Raw genomic sequence first — 18686 nt, 5'->3', positions numbered from 1 at the left:
TGCCTGCTCTATATCTTATCTGTCTACCTGCACTCTAAAGCACCTGTGAAGGACTCTAGCGATGACTAGGAACCCATGGTGCTCCAGATGTTGTGGGACAACAGCTCCCATGATCCTTGGTCATCCTGACTGTGGGTGATGGGAAATGGAGTCCAATGACACTTGGAGGGCCACAGATTCCCCATGCCTGGTTTTTGTGTGTGATTAGCATATGTGGCATCAAACATATGTGCATCAAAACATGTTGATGATTAAAGTACCCCCTTGGTTCTAATAAAATGAACGGTTTAACCAGGGTTTCCCAAACTTGGGTCTCCAGCTGTTTTTGGACTACAAATCCCATCATCCCTAGCTAGGAGGACCAGTGGTCAGGGATGATGGGAACTGTAGTCTAAAACCAGCTGGAGGCCGAGAGCTTAATGGGTCATTGTTAAAAACCAGTTAGGTACCTAACCCAAGACCCCATCCTTGATCCAAACACAAAACTCCCTCCACTGTTTTTAAAATACAATTTTTTTGCCACTTTTACTTATGCGCACAATTGAACACACGTGTTGGTAAATAAACAGCATGGCTGGCACTTTTTAGTATTATTTCGTCCTTTGGGAGAAACCCTCCCTAGTGCTCCCATTAACTTTGACATAACCGAAGAAGAGAGAAATCGTAAGGAACTAAAACTTTTCCTGTTTCTCTGCCCCCTTTCCTGCCTCTCTTCCACTGCCACCCTTGACCTCCCACCTCCAGCTTTGTCTCAATTTTTTCAACATCCAGAGTCCCAGACGGTGAAAGAAAATGGGATGGCCCGCTTTGAGTGCCGGATCAAAGGGCTGCCTCCTCCAGTGATCACCTGGGAGAAGGACCATGTGGCTGTGCCTTCAGAGGCCAGGTGAGCTGGGCTGGAGTGTGTAGCTTCCAGGTGGATAAAAAAACCTGTTGTTGGTGATATGGATAATTCATCAGTCCAAATACAAATACTGTAGTATCCTTATTGCCAGTTATGACCTGCCCTTCACCCTAAGGTGTCAGGGTGGGTACAACAGTAAGGAAACTGAGAGAAACAGTTCAAAGCAACTTAAAATTACATCAATAATCTGAGTCCATAAAAATGTTAGCAGTCCATAAGATGTTATCCCAGCGGTTGGGGAAGGGCTAAAGCTTAGTAGTGGAACATCAGCTTTGGATGAAGGTTCAGTCCCTGGCTGCATCTCCAGGTGGGGCTGGGAGAGACCCCCTCCCTGAAATCCTAGAGAACTGCTGCTAGCCAGTGTAGGCAACACTGAGCTAGATGGACCAATGATATGGTTCAGTATAAGGCAGCTTCCTATGTTCCTAAGCAATAACAGCTGAGAGGCCGCTCCAGCTTTTAAAGAGAGGGGTGGGGGGCAGGACCAGTCATTTAGAAGAACAGAATGGTAGAATTGGAAGGGACCCTGAGGCTCATTTAGTCCAACCCCCTGCAAGGCAGGAATATGCAGCTGTCCCATAGGGGGATCAAACTTACAACTTTGGCTTTATCAGCACTATACTCTAACCAACCAAGCTATCCAGGCCCCGTGGGGTTCTAGGGCAGGCACCCCCAAACTGCGGCCCTCCAGATGTTTTGGCCTACAACTCCCATGATCCCTAGCTAACAGGACCAGTGGTCAGGGATGATGGGAATTGTAGTCCAAAACATCTGGAGGGCTGAAGTTTGGGGGTGCCTGTTCTAGGGTGCAGGGGGTGCCGCACCCTGAGTCCAACTCTTCAACCCTCCTTCCACTCCCAACCTAGCCGGCTCTACCAATTGACCAGCTGCATCTTTGGTTACCCTGCATCTTTGGTTACCCTGGGAAGATCGGGAGTCAACGCAGGATCTGGCCCAGACAACTCCTACTCCAGCACAGAGGTGTCCAGCCAAAACAGTGTGGGACTCTCTTCCTCCCCACTCACGGTGTTTCCCCCTGACTTGGAGGTCCTCCTCCCCTGACAGATTCTGGCATTCCCACCCCCATAACACCGAGAGATAACAGGTCGTTACACGTGCATGTGAATCAGCCCCGTGAGCTGTGCTATATGGCTGATGTATTGGCTCAATCTAGCATGGCTGTCAGAATATATATTCCCCTGTCCTTTGATTCCCACAGGTTCATTGAACTCCCCAACGGGGTCCTCCAGATCATAGACGTGCAGGAGAGTGATGCTGGAATGTACCATTGTGTGGCAACCAACTGGGCAGGGCAACGCTACAGCTCTGGAGCAGTTCTCAGCATCTTGAAAGGTAGGGGTTGTATAAGCCAAATCTACTCTGTTCTTTTAATATCTGTCAGCCTCAGCAACATTTGATTCTTTCTTTAAACCTTTTTTTATGGCCCAGCACCAATAAGAGTAACTCTGAGCTGGGTGTCTGCAACCACCATGATTTTTTACATCCCTTCCAGTGACATCCCTTAAGTAATGCTGCATTGGGGCCCAGAGGCATTGTGGGAAAAGAAAGATGGCGGCTGCTACAGTCCCTTGACTTTGTATTTTTCCTGCGGCCAGGGCCGGTGCGTCCATTTAGGCGAACTAGGCAGTTGCCTAGGGCGCGTAAATAGAGGGGGCGCTGGCCAGCCTGCCCCACAAGACCCCCACACGACCGCCGCCCTCCCACGGCGCGCGCTTGCGCTCCTCCCGCCTATGGAGGGGACGCTGTGAGCTCCTCAGCGGCTGCAGTGAGCGAGCAAGCGAGCAGTGGCGGTGGCGGTGGCAGCGCCCGTAGCTGAAGCCTTCAGCTATGGGTGCTGCTGCTGCTGCTGCTGCCGCTCACTCTATGCAGCCGCTGAGGAGCTCACAGCGTCCCCTCCATAGGCGGGAGGGTGCTGAGCTCTCCTTTTGGCTTGCGCTCATCCCGCCTATGGAGGGGATGCACGCGCGTCAGTGGTGTTGTGCGTGGGGCATGACGCATGTGTCATGACGCATGTGCCGGGGGGTCCCAGAAGGTGATTTTGCCTAGGGCGCAAAAAGCTCTAGCACCGGCCCGTCCTGCGGCTTTTTGGTTTTTTTAAATGCTGCCACCTGTAATTAACGGTAACAATCCTTGCCACTACCAGATAGGCTTGTAGTGAGGAGGGGAATGGGGACCAACTCTTAGGATGGTGCTAAGAGAGTAACTAGGGCAGCGCTGAGGGAGGCACCTAGTCCAAGCCCTCCTCAGACTTGGCACTTCCAAAAGAAGATTGTAGCGGAAGCAGTTGTGTGGTGGTCCGGGGTCATGGGCGGCTGAAGACCCCTTGCTCTTTCTGCAGAAGGATCCCTGTTTCCATGTTCGAAAGCTGCCCAGTCAACATGAAAGGGGAGCTTTTTCACTGCCGTTTGCTCCAAAACGCAAAGTGTTTCCGTTGCAAAAGAATGGTGTGCAGGTTCTGTTATGTACAATGCAACTTTATGGAAAACACAATTTAAGTCACCCTGGAAGAAAATACTGGAGCACTCAAAATCATTTGTACATGCACAGAAACAAGTAGATTTAGTGAAAGGCAGCACACGGAGACCTGCATTAATCATTGCAATGCATCCATCATCATCATCATCATCATCATTATATTGTGAAATTATTGCATAATCTAAGAAGGGTGTGTGTCTGTGACTGTCCTGAAGGGACCTTGCACTTCTGGGTTTGCCACTACACTGTTGAGGAGTACCCTTATGTGCAAAGGGCAAAGTTGTCTGTCAGTGGAGCCTGTCTATTATTACTTGAGCCTCACATTGATGAATCCTAAGAAGGTTCTGGATAAAAACTGAGGTTCTCCCAGGAACACTGGGTGGCATTCAGCATGGTTTTCAACTGTGAAATTAACAAACATGATTAAGCTCAGTCCACCAATTTAAGTAAGTCTGCTCTAACATCGAGTTACATACCACTCAGAGTTTGAAAACCACTGTTTTCAAGTAGTTGCCAGGCTATTTTTCTTCTCTTTTCTGAGGAAAATAAATCTCCCCACACTGAGGCAGACAGAAGGCAGCCAAAACATGGTTGTGGGTGACAAAAACTCTTCTGTGGATGATGAATACGATGTTTTGTTTTTAATAAGAAACACCGCCCTCTGAAAGATCATTGACATCTCTGGCAGGTGGCTGATCCTTTGCTTCTTTCCTTATTTCCAAAGCACTCAAGGAAGGCAAGTGGCGCCTGCTCAGAAACCATTCCTGTTGCTGTTGTTAAACAAAGCTTTATACATACATGCATTGGCAGCCTCATATCTGACGTTGCTTGGGAATTCTATGAAACCTAAAAAAATTAGTGCAGTATAGAAGCATTCAGCCTGCCATCTTGATTCAAAACAGTACCCAGTCGTATCCAAACATAGGCAGAAACTTGCTCCTCAATCTCGGGAACCATCAGGCAAAATTAGTTTGCAGTATCTAAAGAGGTGGTGTCTAAATGCATAGCAAACAAGCCACTTTTCAAAACACATATGCTTCGCTCTGGGAGCTACAATTCCTAGAGTTTGCTGTGAAGAGGGATTGATTGTTAAACTACCCTGGGGATTGGAAGTTCTGTGAGAGGGGAATAGGAGTCTTCTAAAAATTCCAGTTTTTCTTTCCCTGGATGGTAGAGGGGACCCCACCGCCACCCCCTTGGCTATTTCAAAGGCTAGCTCATCTCCGTCGAAGGTCACCGAAAGGGGTTTGCTACCCTGTTGGTGGCGGAGATGCAGGCAGCAACTGAGAGTCAGGGCTGTTGCCGTGCGAGCGGCAGATGTTTCAGGCCGGGCAGACGTCATGGTGTAAATTTCCAGACGCTCCTTGGGGAACTGCATTCCAAACGGGGAGAAGGATCTGGGGGCCTTTTACAAGCAGATCTCTTTCATGGCCCTGAAATGGAGAAGTTGTCGTCACTTAGAGGAAATATCTCTGCAAAGAGAGAGAGGGAGAGAGGGAGGAAGGGAGAGAAAGAGAAATAGCACAGCTCTGGTCACTTAAGTCCCCGTCCAGACCTCAGAGAGGGTGACCAAGAACTCCTCGCCTACTCCCCTCTCCAAAGTGGGGTGCCAAATATGAGCCAGCCATGGACTCTCTTCCGAAAAGAAAACCCTTGTGTCGGACCCCAACTCAATAGGAAAGTGTGTGTGTGTGTGTGTGTGTGTGTGGATTCAGCATAGAAACAAAGAGAGCAGGGGTGGGGAATGCGGCCCTCCAGTCCTCTCTGCCTGGCCCTTAGCCACACCCCTTACCGCTCATGCTTGAAGTGTTTTTGCCTGACCGGAATGTGTCCTTGAACTCTGATAACACCTCTCGCTTGCTTAGGCAGAGGATAGAGGGAGGAGTGCTTTGAGCCTGCGTAGAAACTAGCTGACTGTACAAAGGTAGCATTTGTTTGTTGCCCCGCCCACTTTGGCCTCTGGCCACGCCCACCAACACCCCAGGGTTGTCCAGAAGGAACCTTGACCCTCGCATCCTCCTCCTCCTCCTCCCCTGCCTTCTCTTCAATCTGCTGCTGCTTTGTTTTGTCCTGAAGGGAGGAGAAGCTCTGCTGGGCTGATGCTGCTGGCTCTCTACCCTGCTGCTCATATCTTGTGCAAATATTTGATGTTGGAAGCACGTTTTTAGTGGTGACAGAGCCACAGGAAGCGATTCTGCCAGCAGCAGCCTCCCAGCATCCTCAGTAATAGCAGGCTCACCCAGTTCTCTAGCTGCAAATCCATGACACCCACCCAGCCCCAGTTGTTGCATCGGGGCCCACACCTTGGCAGTGGCACCCACCTTGTGGAATGCCCTCTCATCAGGTGTCAAGGAGCTGAGTAGACATCTGAAGGCAGCCCTGTATAGGGAAGCCTTTCAATGTGTAATGTTTTATTATGTCTTATATATGTTGGAAGCCTCCCAGAGTGGCTGGGGCAGCCCAGTCAGGTGGGTAGGGTACAAATAAAATTATTATTATTAGTATTATTATTATTATTATTATTATTATTATTATTATTATTATTATTATTAGAGGATGGGGGAGGCCCATGTATACCACCATGAGCTCCTCAGAGATAAAGGTGAGATATAAATTAATTAAATAAGCGAATAAATAAATAAATAGCACACAAGAAGGAATTGAACACCACATCCTCCTCACTTGCAAATCCCAGCAGCTGGCATTCAGAGGGATTCTGCCTCCAGATCATTGCACCTTTTCATCATATCAAACAGGGAGCTGTCCATGACTGCAAGCCAGAAATAAAGGAATTTGCCTTCTATTAAACCCAAACAGTTGACTTAGTATTGTCTACACTGAGGTCTTATCCACACTTACCTTTTCCATTGAGCTTTCTAGGCACAGCTTTCCTGACCCCCCCCCCCGCACCGCTTTCCATAGAAAAACCCGATCTTTACCACTAAGTCAGAGCAAATGGCAATTCAGGTTTTCTGTGGATTGCTGTTTGCTCCGATCCAGCAGTAAAGAGCAGGAATTCTCTCTGAGAATTCAAACAGGAGTCATTTCCCAGTCCTGTTTGGAGGTGCCAGCAATTGAACCCAGGACCTTCTGCATGCAAGGCAGATGCTCTGTCACCGGGCCACGGACTTTCCCCAAGAAAGCTCCTACCTGCACCTGTTTTGTAATTCCACCAATACAAACATCTTCATTCCACCCTTCCTCCACAGAGCTCAAGGCAGCTTGCAAGATTTTCCCCCAGTCCTCATTTTATCCTCAACATAAACCCTGTGAGGTAGGTTAGGCTGAGGTCACTCAATGTACTTCCTAGTTGAGTTGGGGATCTGAAACCTTTTTATAAGTCAAGGCTGAAATTCTGTAAAAGGTAACCTGTCGGGAATTGCAGGCCTGGACAAAAGTCTCTCTCCCTCCCTGCTGCCCTTTTTCTCTCTCTTTCTCTATTGCCCCCTTTATCCCCCATTTTTTCATGAAACCAGGGTTGCCCTCGGGTTCCTCCCTTCTTCCAACAGCCCTGCTGCACAGATGAATCGTGGAGTGGCCTTAAGAGTCAGTTCTGAGAAATTAGTCCCAGCAGAGGCCTGCCCAGGCAGAGACGGATGGCTGCTGCCATTGCCTCTGCCCCCCAACCCCCCGCATTTCGCAAATGCTCGGCCCCACACCACTTGCGTTCCAACATGGCTCGCTTGGTGGTGGGGAGGCCGGCGACCCGCTTGGATCTCAGCTGTCAGCAACAGCCCGAGACAGCGAGATATCAGACAACTGAGCCCTGCTCTGCTGTTTTGCCGTGAACTTTCTCACCCTTTTCCAGAGGAGGAGCTTGAAGTCTCATTCAGCCCCCGAGAACCTCCCTTGAGAATAGATTCAGGCTTTTGGAGCAGCTGTTGAATGGAGGGAAGGGGAGGGGAAAGGATCCGTCCGTGATTTTCTACCATTCTTCCGCAGATAGCGAGAGACCCATTCTGCAGTTGAGGAGCTTTCAAAAACTCAGCCTTTCTCCACCCACCCGTTAACTGCACATTGTACAGTCCTTGTCCGTTGGGAAACAAAAGGAGGTTTTACAGAAACCTCCATTCTTTATCACATAATTAGTTTTGCAAGTTTTAACCTGTTTAGCCAGAAGATTAAGCAATGAAAACGTTGGAGGGAGGGAGTGATTTTGATCAACGAGAGGACGCTCTCAATCGGTGAGCCTGAGAATTAGCTGTTTGCTGCTTCCCAAAGTAATGTTGGCTCTGAATGGTCACTGCAGTAAGGAAAATGAGAAAGGGGGGGGGGCGGCTTTTGTTGCTGGAAGGGTAAACCGTCTCACATGTCCCCTGGTATCTCAAACAAGACGCCAGTGTTGAGCTTGAGGTGACGGGCTGATTTGTTTAAATTGAGGTGAGTACTGAATGAGGAACCAAAGGAGAGTTTTGCTGGATCAGGCCAATGGCCCATCTAGTCCAGCATCCTGTTCTCACAGTGGTTGAGGCCGCGTAACAGAGTAAGCACGCAGGTTTCTGTAACTTGGAAGGGTAGGCTGCAATCCTATTGTTTGGTGCTTAAGGTAAAAAGGGGAATGGAGAAGGCAGAATAAGGGCAACAGGCCCTTGGATCAGCAGCAGAGCTCCTGTTTATATGCAGAAAATTCCAGGTTTAATCCTTGGTGCTGCAGATCCAGCTCCCATCATCCCTCACCATGCCGATGGGAGCTGGAGTCCAACAACATCAGGAAGGTGACAGTATTGTCCACACTGACTGGCAGCAGCTCTCTGGGGTTCCAGACAAGAGTCTTTCCCAGCCCTGCCAGGAGATGCAGCCTGGGATTGAACTTGGGACCTTCTGCATTCCAAGCAGATGCTCTGCCACTGAGCGGCAGCCCCTTTCCCTAAAAAATAAAAATCAATATTCTGGTTCTCATGATTTTGAATAACAGGGTGATTCCATTAGGAACATAGGGAGCTTCTTGTACTGAGTCAGACCATTGGTCCATCTAACTCAGTATTGTCTACACTGACCGGCAGTGATCCTCCAGGATTTCAGACAGGACACTGTCACACTCACAGCCCTACCTGGAGATGATAGGGATTGAACTTGGGACCTTATGTATGCAGGTGCTCTGCCGTGGAGCTACAGTCCTTTGCCATGCACAGGATAGTACTTCTCCCACTTGATGTGTTGTAGTCACTATACAAGCACCTCCTTCGCTCATAGACTTCAAATTGAAAGCAGCTCTGGGCCTAGAGGAACTAGATTATTTTCTTGAAAGCTTGCCTTGCTTAGATTTTTAAATTTTTTATTTACACTTTTCAGGTATATACATTTCATTGATTTTACAATCATTTTGACATTTTAAAACTTGACTTCCTCCCCCCTCTTTCTGCGGTTCCTTAAATTTATTTTTAATTTCTTCTGCGTATCCAAATTCACTTAACTTACTCATTTATTTTTATCTTCTTTAAATATATACTCTTTAAATATATAATCCTGCCAGTGTTTTTTATCTGTTTACAATTTATCTATAAATATTCAATAAACCATTTCCACTTTTTTATAATAAAAAGTTTGTTATCTTGATTTCTTATTATTCCGGTAAGTTTTCCCATTTCTGCATATTCCACAAGTTTTTGTATCCATTCTTCCCTTTGCTGGGACTTCTTCTTCTTTCCTTGAAAGTTTGGCTTGCTTAGAATGCCTCGACTCCTTTACTGTATCTCGTTTTTTTGGAAAGACTAAAAACCTGTACTTTATTCCGCTAGGGCACCAGCTGCCTGCGACAGGGGATGTTGCCATCGTCGCTATGCCGGAGAACGCCACTGTCGTGGTTGGAGAGAGCGCCGTGATGGAGTGCATGGCATCTGCCAGCCCCACGCCATTTGTCTCTTGGATACGGGATGGTAAGTGAAGACCGCCAGCCCTTTTGATGCCAAGAGGTGATGGTGGGACCCTTTGGTTTCTGAAAAACCCATCAGGAGAGGAATGTGCCCCGAAAAGCTTTGCGAAGTGCAACTGAATATAAGGCGGCCGAGCTCTCCGTGGCTCCCGAGTCGAGCTGGCCCATTAACGTTAACGCGATGCAAAAGCATGTGATTCATTTATGTTGTTTGATCTGTAAAAGATACCGAATTCTAGTTGCTGGATGCCTTTTGATCTAAATCGGACACGGCCAATATCGAATGATGCCCCCCAGCTCAAAAGGGAAGGGCAGGAGGGTCGGGGCTTTTGTAGACGTTTCGCGGGGCTCGGCGCATCTGTTCCTGCTTTGCAAAAATAGCTCTTGGGTTATCTTTAGGATTATAAAAACGTGATAAAGATCGCTGAAGGCGCTGGGGATGGGGCAGGGCTGGGGCATGCGTCTCCTTTAAAGAAATGTGGCATTTCCCTGTGGGAGTGAAGGTGGCGTGTGAAAGTCACCAAAGACCCAAATTCGATGCAGATCAAAGGATGCACAAGCAAGAGCCAACGCACCTAATTTTGCAGGATTGGAGACCAACTGCCCTGCCCCAAATTGACCAACCTACCAGGCTGGGGGGTTTTCAGGCCCAAGGGTCCAAATGTGGCCCTCCAGGTCTCCCTGCCTGGTCCTCTGGCAACACCCCTCTCCAGCCACCCTCTTTGTGCCCAAGCCACACCCTACACCGATGCCACTTCGCAGCCTCCTAGAGTGTTTCTGCCTGGCTTGAATGTGGCATTGGGTAATGACTGCTTGCCTGGATGTAGGAAGATGCAGTGCTTTTTGTGCGTGATGGGGCTCCTTGGTCCAGAGTATTGGCACCTCTTTTTTGAGGGGCTTCCCATGCCAGCCATTAGGTGCTGGCACCCACAGCCCTTTAAAAAAGTACCTCTTCGTGCAGTACACAGTTCAACTATGGAACTCCCTCCCATAGGAGGCAGTGATGGCCACCAACTTGGATGGCTTCTGAAGAGGATTTGGCAAATTCATAAAGGAGAGGGCTATCTCTGCCTATCTATGTTGGAGGCAGTAATGCTTCTGAATGTCAGTTGCTGGAAACCACGGGAGGGGAGAGCTCGGGTCCTGCTTGTGGTTTTCTCACAGGCATCTCTTTGAGAAACAGGATGCTGTACAAAGAGGTAGAGGGATTATTATTATTATTTATACCCCACCCATCTGGCTGGGTTTCCCCCGCCACTCTGGGCGGCTTCCAACAAATACCAAAATACATTAAAATATCACAGATTAAAAACTTCCCTAAACAGGGCTGCCTTTAGGTGTTTTCTAAATGTCAGGTAGCTGTTTATCTCCTTGACCTCCGATGGGAGGGCGTTCCACAGGGCGGGCGCCACTACCGAGAAGGCCCTCTGCCTGGTTCCCTGTAGCTTTGCTTCTCGCAGTGAGGGAACCGCCAGAAGGCCCTCGGCGCTGGATCTCAGTGTCCGGGCTGAACAATGGGGGTGGAGACACTCCTTCAGGTATATAGGGATCATTCTTTCATATGTGGTGGACTTGTGAAAGGGTAAAAGAGTATTGGGAAATGATCCATAATGAATTGAAAAAAATGTTTAAAAGTACTTCCCTCCCAAAAAAACCCAGAGTCCTTTCTGTTGGGGATAATTCAGACTGAAATTCCCAGGTATCAAAAAAGGTTATTTATGTATGCCTGTCTTTCGTTAGCCCCAAAATGGAAAACGAGCGAGATCCCAACCAAAGAAGAATGGCAAGTTGATAGAATATACACAGCTTGCAGACATAACTTATAGAATAAGAGAACAAAAAGAACATACGTTTAGAGAAGGTTGGAAAACATTTATTGAAGATAAAAAGAGAAACAGGGTGCTGTACTAGATGGACCATTGGTCTGATCCAGCAGGCTCTTCTTCCATTCTTAACAAGCCAGAGTACTGGCACCTCATTTTTTAACCAAAAAAGCACTGAAGATATAGATGTGTGTATGTAGAAACTAGCCAACTCTACAAAGGTAAAGTTTGCATTCATTGTTCTGATCCCTTTTGCTCTGGCCCTGTCCACTTCTGGCATGTATCCCACACCGAAGGTTGACCAGAAGAAAATGTGGACCTTGCCCTGAAAAAGGTTCCCCCCCACTCCGCCTCCTTGCCATAAGAGAAACCAATTTTGATGTAAAATTGCAACACCCCTCCACTGATCTTCATACATTCCATTGCAGTGTGTCCCCTGATTAAGTAGGGGACGCGACTGTACAGTCTTTCTTTGGCTGCTCTAAGCAATCAGTTGGAAATTACAACAACCCCTTGCAAACGTGGTGCTTAATTATAGCCGAAACGTAAGGTTCTCAAAACTGAGTGCAAAAATTCTGCCCAAAAGTCTGAAATATTAAGATCATCATCCTGCCAGAGTGATGCAATTTTAAGATGATAATGTGCAGGGATTCTCTCTCTCCCCCCATTACCTTACATAAGAATTTGATGCCTTGTTGTTCCTTTGCAGATGGGGACCCTATTTCCACAGATGTGATTGTGCTGGGACGGACCAACCTCTTGATTCCTCACGCCCAGCTCCATCACTCAGGGATCTATGTCTGCCGTGCCAATAAACCCCAGACCAGGCAGTTTGTAACTGCTGCGGCTGAGCTCAGAGTTCTTGGTGAGAACAGAGAATAAACCGGTTCTGTGCTGTCGTAGACTGTAGCTGGGTGGAGCATCTGCTTTGCATGTAGAATGTCTCAGGTTCAACCCCCAGCATCTCCAGGTAGGGCTGGGAGAAAACCAGGCTTGAAATCGTAGAGAGACTTTGCCAGCCAGTATGGGCAATGCTGAGCTGGACCATTGGGTCTGGCTCAGATTATTATTATTATTATTATTATTATTATTATTATTATTATTATTATTGTCTCAGGGTGGTTCACAGCATAAAAATACAAGACAAAAACACAAAATGCATAATAAAAAGCTTTCTTCAAATAAAATTCAACACTGCACTGTAAAGGACTTAGAACAGGCATCCCCAAACTGCGGCCCTCCAGATGTTTTGGCCTACACCTCCCATGATCCCTAGTTAACAGGACCAGTGGTCAGGGATGATGGGAATTGTAGTTCAAAACATCTGGAGGGCCGAAGTTTGGGGATGCCTGACTTAGAAGCTCAAAGCTGTAAGTTCCGCCTTCCTGTGCTCTTTATGTTGTAAAAACTGCCTCAATATTTGGGGGCTATTATTTTTGGGTCCTTGCAAAGCTGAATGCTGCATGAACCAAGGTCTCTCCTGCTTGCTTATGGGGTCCACTCACCACTTCCAGGCCCCCATATCTATTCCAGCAGGAAGGACTAGAAGAAATGGTTTTGGTTAGCCTTCGCTTTGTCGAAGTGACAGCCTCAAAGACTGGGCTAGGACAACATTCCCCAACTGGGTGTTCTCCTGATGTTTTGGGCTACAACTCTCACGAGCCCCAGTCAACCTATCTTACGAGAAGCTCTTAAGCAAGACTCAAAATGTGACACTCTCTCCCTACTTGTGATTCCCAGCAGCTGATACTGAGAGGCATACTGACTATGACAGGGATGGGAGAACGAGTAGCAACTCATAGCCTTATCCTCCATTAATTTGCCTGCCCTGAGTCTTCCAACATTCAGCTTCATTGGCTGTCCCTGGGTTCTAGTGTTACCCATCACCATTCATGATTTTATGTTGCTCTGTCGTGTCACTTCTTCCTTGCCTTTCCTCGAAACGAAATAGCTCCTTTCCTAACCTTTAGAAGCTAAATTTCTTCTTCTGCCTCTTAAGCTCCCCCTGCCATCTCCCAGGCTCCGGAGACCATTTCTCGGACCCGTGCCAGTACTGCCAGGTTTGTGTGCAAAGCAGAAGGAGAGCCGTCCCCCAGCATCCACTGGATGAAGAATGGAGAGCCTCTCTTCTCCAAAGGGCGGGTGAAGATGCAAAGTAGCGGCACCCTGGTGATCAACCAGATCGGGCTGGACGACGCCGGCTATTACCAATGCGTGGCAGAGAATCAGCTGGGCATGGCGTGTGCCGGGGCCAGGCTGGTGGTGATCGTGCGGGAAGGTTTGCCCAGCGCCCCTAAGAGGGTGTCTGCCAGTTCCCTCTCCAGCACAACTGTCTTGGTATCCTGGGAACGTCCAGAGTTCAACAGCGAGCGGATCATTGGCTTCTCACTCCATTACCAGAAGGCTTTGGGTATGTCCCTTAAATGGTTGTTTTGTCGTCATAGTTTGTATCGTGGTATATTGACTTTTGGAAGACATCTGAAGGCAGCCCTGTTTAGGGAAGTTTTTAATGTTTGAAGTTTTTTTCTGTTTTTAATGTTCTGTTGAAAGCCACCCAGAGTGGCTGGGGTAGAATAATAATAATAATAATAATAATAATAATAATAATAATAATAGGTGGGCAGGTGGCCCCCTGGCCCCTCCGACTTGAAGGTCAAAGTAGCTAGCCTTCTAATGCTGTTTGGGCCTCTCTTAAAAGTCTGAGTCTCTGTTTCAAAGATGAGATTAAAGTCTTCAGATGTATGTTAATTGGCGCAGAATTGACTTCCCTGTTGTCCTTTAGGCCACACCTGCACCATAAATTTAACACACGTGTATTCCACTTCAAGAAGTCATGGCTCTTTCCCCCAAGAATTATGGGACCTATAGTTTGTTAAGGCTACTGAAAGTTCTTCACAGACCACTGTTCTCTTCACAGAGCTACAACAGTCCCTCTTTGCACAGAACTCTTGGGAACTCTGGGAGGAGGTCATTGCTGAGGTTAAACCACAGTATGAAGTACTTCCCTCCTCCTCCTCCTCCTCCTCCTCCTCCTCCTCCTCCTCCTCCTCCTCCTCCTCCTCCTCCTCTTCCTCCTGAAGGACTTGCTCACAAATTTATTGACAGCTGCACGAATTATTATAACTAGGAAGTGGAAGGGGCAAGCAGAATATAAAATGGAAGAATGGTATAAAGAGGTGTGGGATATAACTATCAATGATAAATTAACATGTGCCATTAAGGTAAAACAGGGAATATGCAGGAGAAATGATTTTGAGGAGATATGGAGGGTGTTTGTAGAATATGTACTGTTAAAACGGAAAGGGGTCAAACCATCGCAAGAGGTGTTGAAATTTTGGGAGGTTGGATAGTTGCAATGGAATGGTCTCGGTGGTGGGGTGCACATTTTTATTCTTATTTATGATTATGACTTTGTCAAAATAATAATAAATAATAAATAAAAAGCACAGTATGAAGGATGTATGAAGGGGGTGGATGTAGCCCTGAAAAGAGGGAATTGTTGCTAAAAACCGCTATGGGAACTGTAGCGCTATGAGAGGAGTAGCTGTTTCGTAACAACTCTCTTAACATATTCTTAAAATTCTCAACACACTCCAAGTCCCAGGAGTCTTTGGGAGAAACCACGACTGTTTAATAGTGCTTTAAGTGTTTGGCACAGATGTCACTTAACTCGTTGCCAGAAATGTGGGTTTGAAACCCTGATTGTGTTGAAAAGGTGGGAACAGCCCCAGCATTTGCTTAAAAACCCAACTGCGTGCCGTGAAAGGCACACTGGACCTTTTCTGCGAGCTGCTTGCAAGAAGCTGCTCCGAAGAAAGGACAAAACACTTTCTTCTTTTTTTCCTTTTTCTTTGTCTGACAGCGTTGTGTACCCTCTCTAGGCGCTGACAATGTGGAGTACCAGTTCGCGGTGAATAACGACACGACAGAGTTCCAGGTCAAAGATCTGGAGCCCAGCACCAACTACGTTTTCTACGTGGTAGCATATTCGCAGCTTGGAGCCAGCCGAACCTCCTCTTCCATCAACGTACAGACACTGGAGGATGGTTCGTAGACCTGGAGGGGAAGGGACAGTTCCACACCCCCATGCTTCCTGAAATAAATAAATCACATAGCGGGCCCCGTTATATGTGTGTGTGCAGCAGTGAGAAGTATTTTGAACTGAAGGGGTGACCCTCATTTGTGTTTGTAATTAGATGAGGTCAACACAATTTGCATATTGTTTTTTTGAAACTGGGACGCGCCAAACGGCTGATGGAGTGGAAGTTTAAAACAAAAGGATGTACTGATCTGTGGAACTCCTTGCCGCAGGATGTTCTGCTGGTCAGTTGTGCAAAAAAAAGTTTGTATGTTAGTTTTTAAAAAGAAAAAAGTATGATAAAAATAATTTTAAAGATGACAAATTTGTTCAGCAATCCTCCCTTCATTGCTAGATACAACAGTGACATATTTAATTTCTAAATGGCCTGTCTGGTCAGCATTCTGTTCTCACAGTAGCCAACCAAGTGCCTTGAAAGGAAGCCCCAAAGCAGGATATTGAGTGCAACAACACTCTTCTCATTTGTGGTCCTAACAATTGGTATTTAGAGGCATGCTGCCATGGTCTAACTTAGGCATTGTGTCTAGTAGCCATCCCTGTGCCAATTAGGCGCCCTGTTGATCTGAAATAGCATGCAGATGCATTATCAAAAATCAAGAACTTACCCTGAGATCAATTCAGCTTGGTGGGTCTCATGTTGTGCAGTCCTGGTGTTCTGGTATCTCCACCCTTCCCCCTTGGAAATCTCTCTTTGCATTGGTGTTAGAAAATACTTCTGCATGAAAGAAAAATACCGGTAGCCAGATTTCCTTTCCTAGAGGAAATAGGTTGACTAAGTGAATTTCAGAGTGTGTTTCCAAATGTTCTCTTATTTATTATCTTTATTATTTATTCTTACAGTTGTTTGTCTCCTACTACCAAAACGTCTCAAAGAAACTTACAATTATAAAAGCGGGCATAAAACAAAATTGGAAATAAATAAATAAAAGAACATAAATTAACGAAAAGTGCTGCTCATCTTGCAATAACATAAAATGGTCAGCCCCTATCCTGCCCTACTGAAGATGAACATCAATACAGACTTGGGTATAAATCATACCCTATCATCCAGTTAAGACCCAGACTCTTGGGTGAACAGGATTGTCTCTGTCTGGCGCCTAAAAGTTTGTAATGGTGGTGCCATGCATATCTCTTTGGGGACAGTGTTTCATAGTTGGGGAAGCCACCACTGAAAAAGCCTGTCCTGGTGTTGCTTCCCTGTGAGGGGGCACACAAAGAAGGTCCTCAGGTGATGAACACAGGGTCCATGTAGGTTCATGTGGGGAGCATGGCTGCCAAGTTTTCGCTTTTCTCGCGAAGAAGCCTATTCAGCATAAGGGGAAATCCCTGTAAAAAAGGGATAACCTGGCAGCTATGGTGGGGAGAGGTGGTTCCTAAGGTGCTGTGGGGCATAGCTGCCAAGTTTTCCCTTTTCTCGCGAGGAAGCCTATTCAGCATAAGGGAGCTTCCCTTAAAAAAGGGAGAACTTGGCAGCTATGCTGTGGGGTTCTGGGCCATTTAAGGCTTTAAAGGTCAAAACAAACACTTCAAATTGAGCCTGGAAACCAATCTGCAGCCAATCAGTGAAGGCCTCCAGGTTCAAATATGTGTGTGAGTTTTTACCCACCAAATGGGTGTTTTGCTCGTTTCCTTTGTGATGAGGTGGAGTCATCGCTTTTATCCTTTCACCCTCCCCAGTTCCCAGCGCAGCTCCTCAGCTGTCTCTTTCCAGCACCACACCGATGGACATCAAGGCGACTTGGCTGCCTCTCCTTCCGGAACTCAGCAATGGGAGAATCACCAAGTACAAAATTGACTACGCTCCTCTCAAAGAAGGTAAGGAAGAGATGGTTCTAGTGCCAGAAACTGGGGCACGATTAGGGATGTAGCGAAGCAGTGATTTTCACCCTGTCCTGGGTTCATCACGATCAGTGCTGTTTCCATTCTGCTACAGTTCAGCTTCCAGCAAAACTGGTGTTGTTTTCTCACTCTAAGCTTTGACCAAAACCAGTGCTTTTTTCAGGGGGTACTGAGTACCAGCACCTATTTTTCGAGGGAAAATAGCACTGACCAAAACTAATGTAATTAATTTCACAATCAAGTTCAGTGGAAGGGAAACATCAAAAACAGTGCAGAAAGTAATGTAACTATTTATGTAAAACAATAGCTTGTGCTCACTGGTGTTATTTCTGTTCCTGACCTCAGATGCACATGTGAACTGTGGCAATTTCTGCTCCCATTTCTGCTTCTGATGAAATTCTCTAGCACCCAGCAGCATGTTAGATTCAGCATGTTGGGCTCTGTTTTTCTAACAGATCTGATTTCCTCAACCGAGGTTGGTGCGAATGAGACCCAGCTCACTCTTCACGGCCTGCATCCTAATAAAATCTACAAAGTGCGCATTGCAGCGAGTACAAACGTGGGCTATGGGGCCCCTTCAGAATGGACACAGCACCGTACCCCGGATAGAGACAACCAAACTCATGGTAGGTCAGCCCACTGCCTTTGAGGATCATATCCGCTGCTCTCAGGGCTTAGTCGGACATGGAGAGTTCTGTGTCTACAAATGGAATTCGGATCCAAGATGGAGAAGTACGTGGAAGCTTTAATCAAAGGTAGGAAGCATAATCGCCAAGGAGAGCGAGCTGAGATAAAGGTGGCAATGAAATGCTGATTACTTTATTTGATTTTAAATGTATATGTACCACCCTTCATCAGAATGCATCCAGAGTATTTTCTTCCTATATAAATAAAAATGTAAGGCTGTCATCATGCAGCAGTTCATGATCACACCAACTCCAGCAGGAACAGGTGGCAAGTGAGTGAGCAAGCAGCGCGGGTGGCAGTTGGCCCAGGCAAACTGTTTAACAGAGTGGGGGAGGCACTGGAAAACCTTGTGTCCCCCCAGTGTTGTTGGGCTCTGGCTCCCATTGGCCCCAGCCATCTTGGTCAAGGGTTGGGGATGAGGAAAGTTGTTTCCCAAACATCTGGAGAGTACCGCACTGCTTACCCTGATATAGTACAACCCTGTTTGGTACCTTCTTGTATTTTTATCCTACTCTTCCTCCAAGGAGCTGAGAATAGCACATTTATTATTATTTTAATTTTCACCCTGCCTTCCTCTCAAAAGAGCCATGAGCAGCAAACAAAAAGCTGATAAAACAACAACAAAAGCAATGAAAACAATTCCAGTGCAGATGTAGACTGGGAGAGAGCGCTACTTAAAAGGCTTGTTGAAGGAAGAAGGTTTTTGGCAGGCACCAAAAAAGACAACAGCTTTTCTAATGGGTAAAGGGAGAGAATTCCAAAGGTGCCACAACGCTTAAGACCCAATTCCTATATTGTGTGGAATGGGCCATCTGATAAGACGGTATCTACACGAGATCCTCACCTGCAGAGCAGCTGGGGTGTATAAAGGATGAGACAATCTTTCAGGTTTCCTGGTCCCAAGTTGAGTAGGGCTTTATACACCAAAAAACAAAACAAAAACCTAGCACCTTGATTCTTGGGGCA

At 46.8% G+C, this 18686-nt stretch overlaps 1 protein-coding gene across 1 annotated transcript in view; it reads left to right on the top strand.

The window, feature by feature from the left end:
- IGDCC4 (immunoglobulin superfamily DCC subclass member 4) overlaps positions 1-18686 on the top strand; it is a 72586-nt gene that overhangs the window by 26886 nt on the left and 27014 nt on the right. Inside the window, exons 3-10 of the mRNA XM_035131241.3 lie at positions 745-886; positions 2124-2257; positions 9139-9276; positions 11805-11960; positions 13095-13505; positions 14977-15141; positions 16872-17009; positions 17489-17659. Coding sequence (XP_034987132.2) covers positions 745-886; positions 2124-2257; positions 9139-9276; positions 11805-11960; positions 13095-13505; positions 14977-15141; positions 16872-17009; positions 17489-17659 — 1455 coding nt within the window. The remainder of the gene's footprint in view (positions 1-744; positions 887-2123; positions 2258-9138; positions 9277-11804; positions 11961-13094; positions 13506-14976; positions 15142-16871; positions 17010-17488; positions 17660-18686) is intronic.

Source organism: Zootoca vivipara, chromosome 13 (genome assembly GCF_965207765.1).
Source record: "Zootoca vivipara chromosome 13, rZooViv2.hap1.1, whole genome shotgun sequence".
In the NCBI taxonomy this organism is placed as follows: Eukaryota; Metazoa; Chordata; class Lepidosauria; order Squamata; family Lacertidae; genus Zootoca; species Zootoca vivipara.
Note: the sequence above shows the minus strand (reverse complement) of the source record. Positions and strands in the feature narration are given on the sequence as shown.